This window comes from Arachis hypogaea, chromosome 14, assembly GCF_003086295.3.
Source record: "Arachis hypogaea cultivar Tifrunner chromosome 14, arahy.Tifrunner.gnm2.J5K5, whole genome shotgun sequence".
Classification (NCBI taxonomy): Eukaryota; Viridiplantae; Streptophyta; class Magnoliopsida; order Fabales; family Fabaceae; genus Arachis; species Arachis hypogaea.
The window spans coordinates 111,623,510-111,637,742 of NC_092049.1; the positions used below are offsets into that span (position 1 = coordinate 111,623,510).

General features: G+C 35.7%; 2 protein-coding genes across 2 annotated transcripts; one reads left to right on the forward strand and one right to left on the reverse strand.

Moving 5' to 3' along the window:
* Positions 1–3,658: 3,658 nt before the first annotated feature.
* On the forward strand, positions 3,659–7,319 carry LOC112743706 (pectinesterase/pectinesterase inhibitor PPE8B). The gene is made up of 3 exons (XM_025793013.3): positions 3,659–4,249; positions 4,659–5,189; positions 6,442–7,319. The coding sequence occupies exons 1-3, from the start codon at positions 3,916–3,918 to the stop codon at positions 7,137–7,139; spliced, it is 1,563 nt and encodes a 520-aa protein (XP_025648798.1). The 5' UTR covers positions 3,659–3,915; the 3' UTR covers positions 7,140–7,319.
* Positions 7,320–11,533: 4,214 nt separating this feature from the next.
* On the reverse strand, positions 11,534–13,847 carry LOC140178671 (uncharacterized). The gene is made up of 4 exons (XM_072215886.1): positions 13,044–13,847; positions 12,704–12,771; positions 12,334–12,611; positions 11,534–11,925 (listed from the first exon to the last, which is right to left on the reverse strand). Exons 1-4 carry the CDS (start codon positions 13,845–13,847, stop codon positions 11,534–11,536), a joined length of 1,542 nt encoding a protein of 513 aa, XP_072071987.1.
* Positions 13,848–14,233: the final 386 nt, after the last annotated feature.

The window sequence follows — 14,233 nt, forward strand, 5'->3', positions numbered from 1 at the left end:
GCAGGTGATTGAGTTAGATGAGATTAAATTACTAAGAAATTAGGGTTTAATCACTTAAGATTTGCCATGAATTGAGTCTTTGCTTGATTAAAGTAGTTGATAAGAATTGTTAATCCGGAAATTTAAACACCTCCAAAGCCTTAACTGTTCTCTCATATTATTTTTACTAACCTTTCACTGTTTGCTTTCTTGCATGTTCTGAATTACTGTTTTATGCTACTTGAACTTAGAACCATTCATTTTAGCTTGTTTAACTAGTCTAATCACTCAACTATTGTTGCTTAGTCTATTAATCCTCGTGGAATCAACACTCACTCACCTGAGTTATTACTTGGTGACCCGGTGCACTTGCTGGTTAGTTATACTGGCGGCTTAGCAAATTTCATGAAGACGACGGCCAGGCTGGTATGTAAAGTGGCTTTAAATTTGTTAACAACTTACTTATATTCTTCTGCATATCACAACTAGGCATCCTAATCATATTGTTTCAATACAACATATATAGTCAAAGTCGTTGGATCGCGAGGTGACGTTGACAAAAACATTCAAGTACACCCACACGCTGAAGGAGAACAAAGATATATTTACTGATCAGCGGTCTCAGGACCATTATGTAAGTAAACATACATCTGATATTCTTTTGCTATAAAATTATTAGAAATTAACTATATATCTATCAACAGTCTCAGCAAGGTGGGGAAGACGCCGCCGATGGATCTACAGCTACAGTCGTCAATCCCGATGCAGTTTGGCGCAAGACCGTCTCAAGGCCGTACAAGAACCGCGTATACGGGATTGGGTCGTGCTTCGCCAGTAGCCTCTGCACATCCACGTTGAGGCCGTCGTCAGGCTCTACCACCAGTCGAGTTGTCGACCTGAGGATGGCGTGGATTTGAGGCTTCAGGTGCAAGAGCTCCAACGCAGCGTTCAGCAGCAGTAGCTCAGGAGCTTAACGATTATCGAGAGAGGTATTAGGAGATCCTCAACCGCATGATGTCTACTAATGAGCTCAGGCTGGAGTTCCGGGAGTTGGTGGAGCAAATGCAGCGTATGGAGGCTCAGATGGAGGTGTACTAGGCCCAGATGCGCGCCGCTGGCATCAACCTTGCTGGTGGCAGCGGTCCTGCTGATGGCATACGGACATCACCACCTTCTGCGCCGTCGACTCAGGGCCACGGGACCAACGATGACAACGTCTACCTAGATCTGTAGTTATTTATTTTCTGTTTTATTGTTTCATTGTACGTATTTGATGTAGTTGACTTTTAATATATTTGAATAGTGTATTATTTATTTTAATTAAATAACAGTTTTTTATTATTTATGAATGTTCCACTAATTGTGTGAAAAATTTAAATTTAAAATTAAAATTGACCATTTATTTCAAATTAAAATAAAAATAAAAATTGAGATTGCCGTAGGAATAATCCGATGATAACAGTGAGCGATACAATATTTTTTGACGCCAACATTACCATCGGAAGAATCCATCGGTAACCAATTAGTTTTTCGCAGCCTATAATTCGTTGCAACTTCCGACGGTAATTACCGTCGGATAAAAAAATCCGACGGTAAATTCAACAGTATTTAAATTATCGTCAGATTTTATTCTTTTTTTCGACGGTAAATCCAACGATATTCAATATTTTTTTGTAGTGATGGTAGAACAAAGAATAGGGGTTCGTGTGCTTCCACTCTCCTTTCGCGAGTTTCTGTTTTCCTTGATTTTGGGTTCTTTGATACGATGTTATTAACACAACCACCAATTATGATAAAGTGTTTGGGTTAGCAGAGGTTCTTCATGAAATCGCCGCTAATCCATCCAATTTTGCGTCACATTGAAGAACTCAGATGTCTATTGCAGCTATTTTGGCAATATGCAGCGGTTAGAGAAACGGCAGGCAATTTTCCGTCACTATTTTCTGCGTGTCTTTCAGTGTCTAATGGTCGAGTCCAGGGATGGATATACTTTTGCGGGTGTGGGGGCAAGCGCCCCCACTACAATTTGGAATTTTATTGAGTAGTATATAATAATAATATTTATTTGCCCCCACTAAATTATTAAATTTGACCCCACAATAATTTTTTATTCAACTTTCGACACTTAATAGTCAATTTGAGTATTTTATACTAGATGTCCATTATAATAATCAATTTTTAAATTTAAATAAGAATGATGTTCTTTCTTAGAAATCGACTCGAAAGAATATTATTTATCTATTTGTGTTTCTTTTTTTGAAATTAGTTTTAGTTTTTTATAATTATACTAATTGAATGAACTTTTTCAACTATGAATATCATCAAGAGCTAATCGTATAAAAGTTGAGTTTTAAATGATTGTTCAACGACATATACAAAAAAAAGAAACATTTTGATTATATTGTCAAGATTTTTAAATATGAAATATAAAAAATTAAATTTAAATTATATGTTATTATTTAAATTATTATTTTAGTATTTTAATTTGTAATTAGATATTTTAAAACCTAATCATATTTTATAATAACAAAATATAATTATAACAACAATTATGCTATGTATACATAAAATAATCACTTGTACAAAATAAATTTTAAAATACAAATAAAATACACATTAAAAATAAGTTAAATAATATATGTATTTATATACAAATTTATAATAGATAATTTAATATCTAATTTTTTATGTAAACTGAATATTATTAGTATAAAAATTATTATCATGTTATATATATTTCGCCCTCACTATTAAAATTTTTTGGATCCATGGTCGAGTCCTACTCCGTTGAAATCTTGCCCACACATAATCAACTAGTTTCATCCCAAATCTTTTCTACTCAATTCATATATATGAATCAGTTCGACACCATAGTCAAATTTCGCAACAGGTCAAAATTTGTGGCAACAAACAGAAATCAATTTATCACAATTTTCTTCACCTGATAAATCGTTTAGCATAAACTGGATTATATACATTGTACAGTCCTAGTAAATCGTTTTTGTTTAAAATGATTTATTGTGCACTTATACTAAATTATTTTAAGTCAGATAAATTTGTATAAAGACATTTTGGAATGAAAATTAAAATAGGACAAATCAGTAATATGGAAACTATATTAATTATTCAGATGGGTGATTTACCCTAAAAATTGTGATGATTGTTAAAAATAATTTGATAATTTAATATATTTAATTAAGAATTTAGTTAACCTGTGCCCTTAATGAAATTTAAATTTCAAAATATTTATTGTACATTTATTGAAATAAAAAGTTCAAAATTTTTTTTAATAGTAATTTTATCAAGTGCTTTTTGAGTATATATTAATTAAATTTTTTAATTAATTATTTAATTAATATAATACATGTTAATATTTTCATATGAAAATAACTTCATGTGAATAACTATTTATACAAAAAGATAAATTTTTTGTTGTTAAATTTAAACTTGCACAACAAAAATTACTTTTTGGAAAAAAAATCTAAAACATTGTAACTAAAAAAGTTTTAAAAAAGTATAAATAAACTTTGCAACACATGGAAAAAATCCGTGAGTTACAAGATATCTTGTCTTGTTTCAAGTGTTATTGAAACAAAAGGTTTAACGAATTGGATTAAACCTTTCATCAACGCTTAATTAATAAGAAGATAACAACAATTCATCATTAATTTAATTTCACTTAACCATTCACAATAGACAATATTATTTATTACTTTTACACTTGAGAGTTGAATAACTCTCAGTTTCATAAAACACTTGTGATTATCGGTTGAAGAGTTATTTAAGCAATTACCACATTCTTTCATTACACATTCTATATCCGTTATATAACTATAATCCTATAAAAGATTACTTCTTCACCAATGCAAAACATCAATAGAACATTCAACATCACCTCACTAATATTGTACCAAAAGCACATAGCGGCAAATTAATATGGCTTCTTCTTCAGCAAGAAGAGAGAAAGTGCCACTAACCGTGACACTACTCACCTTCTTGTTGATTCTTCTCCTTGGAAACTTTACTTCTATGGTCTCTGCTTCTGGCAATTGCGGTTCGGAAGGCTCAACATGCCTCGTGCCTTCTGAGTTCGTCGGTGTTGTTAAGGAAGTTATTGGGCTCTTGGGGAATGTTGGTTCCATCCTGTCCAAGTTTACTGGTGGTTTTGGTAATTTCCATCTCACAAACGCCATTCTTGACGGTCTTGATTTGTTGGACATGTCCTCCGATGAACTTAATTTGTTTCTCTCCGTCATTCAAAATCCCAAAGGTACCTTTACATAACCACTTTGTGCATCACATAACAATCTAGTTATTTGTATTCTCTAGGTGGATTCAAGCACGATAAGGAAAAGTTTTAAAACAAAAGTTAATTACAATGTGATATATATGCCATTAGATGAGTTATTGTTGTTAATGTAGATAACGATTAAATTGTTTCTTCAATTTTTATTCCATGATCAAACTTTTCATCTGTCATGTCAGCTTGTCCAATGGTGCAGAAAAACTAATTTAATTCATGATTTAAAAATTAACAATACTAATCACTAACCTAATTTAACAATACTAAAAACTAAAATTGCATACATATTTTTTCACTCATGATAAAATTAGAACATGATACCATGATACTTAACAAACCTAAGTAAAATGTGACATTATTATAATTAATGTTGCAGGGAGAAACAACTTAGAATTCGATTTGGCGACATGGCTAAGTGCTGTCCTAGCAAATTTAGACACATGCCTGAATGGATTCGAAGGCACAAATAGTATCATCAAAGGGTTAATCTCCCCTGGCCTTAGACTAGTGACATCGCCAGTAACGAATCTTCTCGCAAAGGTTGATGTGTCCCAGAATGATTTCTTCGAAGATGCGGCCGCCGGCGCTGGCGAGGGCCGATTTCCTTCGTGGGTGAAACCGAGGGAGAGAAAGCTTCTGCAAGCAAATAGGGTGGTTGCGAACGCCGTGGTAGCTGCAGATGGGAGTGGAAACTTTAGAAGAGTGATGGATGCGGTTATGGCAGCGCCGAATAATAGTAATACGAGGTTTGTGATTTACGTGAAGAAAGGTGTTTACAATGAGTACGTAGAGATTAACAAGAATAAACGGAATATCATGATGATCGGAGATGGTATCGGTGCCACTGTTATCACCGGCAACCGAAATTATGTCGACGGCTGGACAACTTTTCGATCGGCCACCTTTGGTAAGAATTTTAACTTCGTAACAACATACACTCGCATTAATCTTTTACATTCTTTCATATAAACTTTTCTTAAATTTTACTTTTCATCAATTGTTATATATATATTTATTAATTTATCATATTTGCTCATTTATATATTAGAAATATATAACCAAATCGATTGATTGATATAAGTAATGAGAAAAGTTCAAGGCCAACGTAATTCATTGTTGTTTGTTGGTATTTTTTGTAGTCTAAAAATTTAACAATATATTTTTAATTTATATTTTTAAATATTAATTTTTAATAATTAATAAAAAATAATAAATTCTGTTACTCTTTAACATCTTTATCATAATGAGTTGTGTAAATGAAAACAAAAACTAATGCTAGGAGAAGTAATCATTAATGACGTAATAAGAAAAGACCACAAGTATGTGATTGCATAAATTTATAAAAGAAGAGTAATATTATTAAAATAAAAATAATAATATGTCTTTTATATGTATATATTTATAAAATAAAATCTATAACATCGTCTAACTTTTTAATGGCCATTGATTTCAATTTTTTCAATTTATAAATTTAAAATAATTATATGAAACAAAAATTACAAACGGATCACCAATGAGTAATAGTTTAAATGGCATAGTTTTCTCATACTCAATTAAGAAGTTGTGGGTTCGAGTCTTATATCTTTGATAAAAAAAAATTACAAACGGATCATTATTTTTCAAATAATAATTAACTAACATTTTTTTCTTTGCATTTCTCTTTTGAACTCTTCTAACAATAACAACTCAAATAGTAAAACATATAATCAAATTTAAAAATACTTTCAAATAATAAAAATATAACTTTAATTTAAATTATACTTTTTAAATGTTATCATACTTTTGCTATCATATTTATCATAATAACCGTCACAATAGAATTCACCTATATATATGGCCATATATGATTTATGTTTTATTTTTTTATAATTTTTTTAAAATTTATATCAAAATCAATTATTAATATAAAAATATTAAAAAATAAAATATATACTAAAATAAATTAAATTATATATATTTATACAAAAATATATAATACAAATGATATTCTTAATTTTTTATAATTATTTGTATTATTTTTTCTAGAATTCAATGAGTAATTAAATGCGCATGTTGTGCTATTATACCATTTTCATGAAAAAAAAAAAAAAGAAAAAGATGCACTTTTTCTAACATATAATTTCATTTTTTTTTCTTATGTACGCATTTGGCATATGCAGTTGTAGTTGGAGGAGGGTTTATAGCACGAGACATTACTTTTCAAAACACAGCAGGGCCAGCGAAGAAGCAAGCCGTGGCACTAAGAACCGATTCTGACTTCTCCGTCTTTTTCCGTTGTGGAATCTTCGGCTACCAAGACACCCTTTACGTTCACTCAATGCGTCAATTCTTCAGAGAGTGCACGATTTCCGGCACCATCGATTTCATCTTCGGCTATGGAACCGCCGTCTTCCAAAAATGCAACATACTTATCAAAAAAGGGTCAGCGGACCAAAAGAACGCAATCACTGCACACGGCAGAGAAGATCCTAACGAACCAACAGGGTTCTCGTTGCAATTCTGCAACATAATCGCTGACTCTGACCTCGTTCCGTTTGTTAAGACGACGGAATCTTTCTTGGGGAGGCCATGGAAAAAGTATTCAAGAACAGTTTTTATGCAAAATTATATAAGCGACGTTATAAGCCCACTAGGTTGGGCACCATGGAATGGGAGCATTGGGTTGGACACACTGTATTATGCTGAGTATATGAACACTGGTCCCGGTGCGGGTGTAGCTAACAGAGTGAAATGGCCTGGATACCGTGTTTTGAAAACCGCCCGTGAAGCTAGTAATTTTACTGTGGCAAACTTCATTCAAGGGAACTCATGGTTGCCTTCAACTGGTGTCGCATTTTCAGCTGGATTATCTGTTTAATTAAGAACAAGTTATTTAAACTTGCCAATCTTGTATACCATAAAGATGAAGTATTAATTATTATTGCTCTTGTAGTTGTTCTTTACAATAATGGAAAAATATATGGTGCTTACTCTGATGCATATTGAGAATGTGCCGAGATATAGAGAGAAAGAATAAATGTTATGTTTTGCGGGTTCATTCTTTTTTTTTCTTTTTTTTTTTTTTTTGTGCCGAATGCTATGTATGATTTCAATCTATATTTGAGTATAAGTCACCGAAAAAATCTATATTTGAGTATGAACCAAAATTACCTGAAAGGTGGGTCAGAAAATATATTGAAAAAGTGAACTGTTTTGATCACTCTAGGAAATTAGTACTTGGTTATTATTAAACGTGTATGCCACTATTACAAGGTCCATTACCGATGGCCATTTAGATACGTATGTAATATAAATGATTCAAACTTAAATTAAAGAAAGTGGAGTAATAGCCATCAAGTTTTGTGATTTGTAGTTATTAATTAGTTATTATTGATATTTTAATTTTTGAATTGTATAAGATTTCATTTAATGGTATGTGGGATTATTGCTTTTCTTTTACTGGTAAAATACTGGCCAAATTTTAATAAAAGTGCTGAGTCCTTAAATTTTTTTTTAAAAAAAATACATTGAAATTGAAATAGAAACAAAAAGATAAATTGAAATTGAATAGAAAGAGAATCATTCTACTTCTTACTCAATTTCTTGACGTAATAAGAAATGACTCATCAATCTAATTTGTCAATGCCATAATTTAAAAATTGAATCGAAGGGACTTCTCAACTTTCTATCCAATTTCTCGATGCAATAGGAGAGATTTCTCAACCTCAATTGTCCACTCCATAATTTCATCACGAAATTAAAAAGGGATTTTTAAACCTCTAAATCATTCTATATCACTACTACCTTAATTTATGAGGTATTTATAACTTCTTATTAGGTTAAAATATAAAATATCATAAGCCTACAAACATAAGGTCAAATCTAGTAATTAAATAAACAAAATTAAAATAAATCAAAATAAATTAAAACATTTTAAAAATATAAACTAATATCTTTTAAATAACAGATGAACTATTCATATCACAAATATTTGAAACACGTATCATACACACATGATATGTTCTAATAAGATCTAAATTATTTTATTATTCTAATATACTTCTTATACTAATTTGAGATTTAGAATGCCTTTTGTAGATACTTACTCTCCATGTGTTTTTTCTTGCCAAAATATATATCTTTTAAAAATAAAGAGACAAATTTAATTTCATCTAAGACGAGATAAACCTTAAAGCAATTACCATATAAGAACATTTATTATTCAAAAAATCTCACAATTATAATATCATTCCATTATATATAATCCCTATATTTTATGTTCGTGCAAGGATGCGCGGCTCCGTGCTATACGTCGGCTTCCGTTGGTCGATGAAAGAGATTTTGTTCTGCAGCGGAGAAATGCCAAGCTTAAGCATGAATCGGGCGGAGAACCTGCAAAAAGGACTCCAACGATCAAGTTAGTGGAGAGTAGTTACAAAATAAAGTATAAGCGTAGGAAGTGTGTACGAGTGTATTCAAGTGTTGCCCCGATGATCCCATTTGATTTGGTAGCAGCCGTTTTTATAGAGTTGTAGGTTGATTCTATTTGATGGTTTGTTAGAGTGAATTTCGGTTTTAACCGAGATCCTTGGAGTTGTTATCACGTCGTGATGATCTGCTGCTTATGTGACTAACGTGGCCGAGATATAGGGTGGCAGTTCCGAGTTGTAAGGTACGGTACATAGCCCCCAAGCTTGACTTGCTTGGGTATTTGGTTTTTAGCAAGTTGAGCTTTTAGGATGACCTATATCTCGGCTAGTCATGCCAGCCCCCAAGCTCAACGTTGCGTGCGTTTTGGGCGTGAAGCACGAACCGTTGTTTTTGAAAGATGATTAAACGAAACGACTGGCATTAGGAGGGCATTTTCCCATTATTTTAGGAAAACGTGCTGCCATTACTTTACTTAATGCTTGTAACTGAACCGGTTTTGACCCTTGGTTTCTCTGCGGTTTTTGGTTTTGCGTTCCCACTTTGTTAGTGGTTTGTAATAAGCTGTTTGTGTTATTGGTCTTTGGTGATTCTTCGAAAAGTCACTCTTTTCCCTCTGATTTTGAAAGAAAATGTCTTCAAAAGGTTAGATTTTTCGTTTCCTTTATCTTCTATTCTTTCTCCATCTTTTCGTAATTGTGGTTTGTAATGGATAAAGAAAAGTTGAAGGAGAAGCAGAAAGTTGTAGAGGTAAAAAGGGATGACCTTTATCATTGGGTCCATGACGACGTTAAAACTCGTGCTTCCTCGTATTGTAGTTTTGATTCTCTCCAGGAGTTTCGTGCGATGAAGTTGGTGAAGGATGGCTCTAATGTTGCTGTCGAGCTTCTCCCTTGTTCTAGTGATGATAGGGTTTGTGAGCATAGGGGTGATTGGGGGTATTTTTATATGTATACTCCGTGTTTCTCTGAACTATATGTTAGGTTTCCTTTTTCTTCCTTTGAATGCGACGTATTGACTCAACTGAATTGTGCTCCTTCCCAATTACATCCCAACTCCTGGGCATTTCTAAAAGCTTACCAGTGTTTGATGTCCTTTCTAGAATATCCTCCTTCCCTTGGCGTTTTCTTTTCTCTGTTTCAGTCGAAAGGGGTTCGGAGGGGTTTATGGGTTTGTTTAAGCAGTTTTCCTGGTCGTTCTATATTTCTTCTGTACAAGTCGTCTTTTAAAAATTTCAAGTCTCTGTTTGTGAAAGTCCGATCTATAGAAACAGAATACCTTTTTTATCTTGATGACGAGCTGATAGAAAGATATCCCTTGTATTGGTGTTCTGAGCCTATGCAAGTACTTGAGGCGTATAGAAGTGACGAAGAAGACTTGATTATTGACTTTTTGGTGAAAAACTTTGCTTCCGGCGAGTGTCTCTCAATCCCTGAGATGTTAAATTTTGAAAAAGATAATGATAGGGAAGGGTTGCGTACTTATATAGGTAATGTACATGTTTGTCCCTGGTATTAGTTTTCTGTTTCGACACTGATGTCTTTCGCTTGGTTTTGCAGGTGGACGAGTACTGCATCTGAATTCCTCCAGGCTTCAATCTTTTCTTGACAGAAAAAGGGAAAAAGGTGTAACTACTTCTGCTGCTCAGAATGTTGATGAAGGGGGTGCTGCTTTTTCGATTGCGCAACCTGTCTCTTCAAAAAGAAAAAGAGGGGTGGCTGATGATTCATTGGAGGTGCTATCCGAGGATGATAGGGAGGTGGCCGAGGTTTCTACTACTGTTTTTGATCGCCAGCGCAAGTTTCATGGGTTTATTCCTGGGGCAAACGCCCATTCTTTGTGGAGCGACCAATTTCCCTTGGCCGAGCTCTCTGATAGAGCTTCCCAGTTTCCTGGGGATATGATACTTACTCGACGTGTGGGTCTGGAAGCTTTAGGCAAATATGTTCAGGTAAACTTTTGCGTCTGTCCTGTTCCTGTCTGTTTTGCTGGTTTTCTTTGTTTGTTTTAATTGTGGGTTTGATCAGGTTGTCGCTTCTCGTTTGCTGTGCGTCGAGCGTACTACTGAATTGCTTGGAGCTGAAAGGCAGGCTGAGGTTGATAAATTTGCTACTTTGGAATGCTTGGTAAAAGAAAAAGAGAGAGCCATTACTGATATGACAGCGAAAATGAAGGAGAAGGAAAGGTCGGCCTCTGATGTGGCTGCTAAGCTGGAGGAGAAGGGACAAGAAGTTGCTCGCCTTCAGGATCAGATTCGATCTTTTCAACCCGAGATTAGGGACAATGATAAGGCGAAAGGTGAGATGACTACTCGAATTCATGAGCTGGAGGACCAAGGTATTGAGATGTTCACCTCGGGCTTCGATCGGGCTGTCGCTCAAGTGTCATTATTTGATCCTGGATTCGATGTTCGTCAGCTCGATGTGACGAAGATAGTCGTTAATGGGGAGTTGGTTCAGGACGAGGCTAGTGAAGATCATGATGAGAACGTGCCTCCTCCTGTTTGAAAGAAATTTTTATTATTTGCCTTTAGTAAGTAGTTTGGACTTGTATGTTTTTTGAAAGACTTGTTGGTTTTTATTCCGACTTTATCGACTGTTTCTCCGATGTATAGTGTCGGAGTTTGCTTTTGCGAATATTTTATGATTACAGCGTTTTATTGCTGCTTTGTATATCCATGTATGGGGAAATGTATGATTTTATTTAGATAGAATTGTCCCTCATGTTCGAGGTGTGCAGGATGGTCGGCCTCGTTAAAACCTACCCGAGTAAACCCTCCTTAGGGAAAAACCTCGTGGTTAGGAAAAAGAGTACCTAGCCATCCTGTATGTTACAATATCATGATCAACTATAGTAGTATTTGAGTGATGAGATGTTCCATGTGTTCGGCAATGCTGTCCCATTCAATGTTTCTAGACGATAAGCTCCTCTTCCGACCACCTTAGTGATTCGAAAAGGTCCTTCCCATGTCGCTGCTAATTTTCCATGGCCTGGTGGTTTCCGAACATCTTCTATCTGTCTGAGCACTAGGTCTCCCTCCTGGAGGGTCCTTGGTCTCACTCTCTTGTCGTACTGACGTTTCATAGCTAGTTGCATTGATTTTTGCCTTAACTGCGTGAGATTGCGTTCTTCATCGATGATGTCAAGCTCGGCAAGCTGAGCTTGTTCGTTAGAACTGTCGTTGAAGTGCTCGGTCCTCGTTGACCCTTGACTGATTTCCAAAGGGATCACGCATTCTGATTCGTACACTAAGCGGAAAGGACTTTCTTTAGTTGTTGATTGCGGAGTTGTGTTATAACTCCATAGTATCTCTGGTATTAGCTCGGTCCAGCGACCTTTTACCTCGGTCAGTTTTTTCTTTAGGGCCTACAAAATTACTTTGTTAGCCGCCTCTGCGAACCCGTTGGTCTGTGGGTGCTCAACAGAGGAGAATAATGTCTAATATTCATGTTAGTTAAAAATGATGTAATCTTTTTGTCAGTAAATTGCCTACCATTATCAGAGATAATTTCACGTGGCATGCCATATCTACAAATGATAAATTTCCAAATAAACTTTTGTACCTTATCCGAGGTTATTTTTGCAAGTGGTTGCGCTTCTATCCACTTTGTAAAGTAGTCGATGGCTACCAAAAGGAACTTTACCTGGCCTGGCGCTATAGGAAATGGTCCGAGGATGTCCATGCCCCACTTGTGGAATGGCCAAGTTGCATCCGATGTATGTAACGCCTCGGCTGGGTTGTGTATCAGTGGCGAGCATTTTTGACATGATTCGCACTTTTTGACCTTGTCTGTGCAGTCCGACCTTAAGGTCGGCCAATAATATCCCGCACGTAAGATCTTTGTTGTCAAGCTTCTTCTTCCGATATGATGTCCGCAAATGCCCTCGTGGACTTCGTCTATTGTTAATCTGGTGTCTTCCCCTGCAAGACATTTAAGCAGTGGTCGGGAAAAACCACGTTTGTATAGATTATCTCCGATTAGGGTGAATTGGGTTGCTTTCCTTTTAAAAGACCTCGGATCACCATCTGGTACGATTCCCGTCCTCAGGTAGTGTATTATTGGTGTTCGCCAGTCTTCATCCTGTGACAAATTTAAGACATATTGCAAATCTAGGCTAGGTTTTGTTAGTGTGAGATGTACCAAACTTCCTGATTGCTGATCTTCTCTGTGTGTTGCTAATTTAGATAATATGTCTGCTCTAGAGTTTTGTTCCGTGGTATATGTGTTATTTCAAATTTTTGAAAACCCTGTATCATGCCCTTAGCAATATGTAGGTACTTTTCCAAGAGTGTATCTTTGGTTTGAAAATTACCGGTTACCTGCTGAACTATGAGTAAGGAATCGCAATATACCTGCAAGCTCGACACGTGTACCTCTTTCGCGAGTCTTAGTTCTGCCAATAACGCCTCATACTCGGCTTGATTATTTGTTGCTTGAAATTGGAATTTGATTGACTGTTCGGCATATACACCTTGGTTGTCTTTTAGCAGAATTCCTGCTCCGCATCCGTTGTCATTGGATGCTCCGTCCACATACAGTTCCCATGGTTTTGTTTCTTCTACTTCATTTGTGAATTCTGAGATGAAATCGGCTAGAGCTTGGGCCTTGGGGGATCCTCTGGACTGATATGTGATGTCAAATTCGGAGAGTTCTACCAACCATTTGGTTAGCCTTCCTGCTAGGTCGGGCTTGGCTAGGATCTGCCGGAGTGGTTGATTGGTCCGAACTATAATTCGGTACCCCTGAAAGTAATGCCGAAGTCTTCGAGCTGTGACGATTAGTCCATATGCTAATTTTTCTATCGTCGGGTACCTTGTTTCAGCACCCTGTAGGACTTTACTTATGAAATATACTGGGTGTTGTTCTTTGCTGTCATCTGTTACAAGTACCGAACTGATTATGTTAGTGGAAATTGAAAGAAATAGGTGCAAGGGCTTTCCTTGTTCTGGCTTTCTCAATATGGGCGGTGATCCCAAGGTGTTTTTGAATTTGGTGAAAGCTTCTTCGCATTCTTTCGTCCAGACAAATTCGTTCGACTTCTTTAAGGTGTTAAAGAAGTGGTATGACTTTTCCGCTGCTGCTGGCAAGAACCGAGAAAGAGCTGCCAGCCGACCTGTGAGTTGTTGGACTTCCTTTTTGTTTCTGGGGGATTGCATGTTAATTACGGCTGAACATTTGTCGGGGTTCGCTTCTATCCCTCTGTTTGTCAGCAAGAAGCCGAGGAATTTGCCCCCTTGACTCCGAACGCACATTTTTCTGGATTCAGTCTCATATTGTGTTTTCTGAGCTGTGCAAATACTTCGTCCAGGTCGTGTTTGTGCTGTTCCTCCGAAGTTGATTTCACCACCATGTCATCCACATATATTTCAATGTTTCGGCCAATCTGATCTTTGAAGACTTTGTCCATAAGCCGCTGATATGTTGCTCCCGCGTTCTTTAGCCCAAAGGGCATGACCTTGTAGCAAAAATTTCCTTGGTCTGTGATAAATGCTGTTTTTTCTTCGTCTCTCGGGTGCATGAGAATTTGGTTATAGCCGGAATA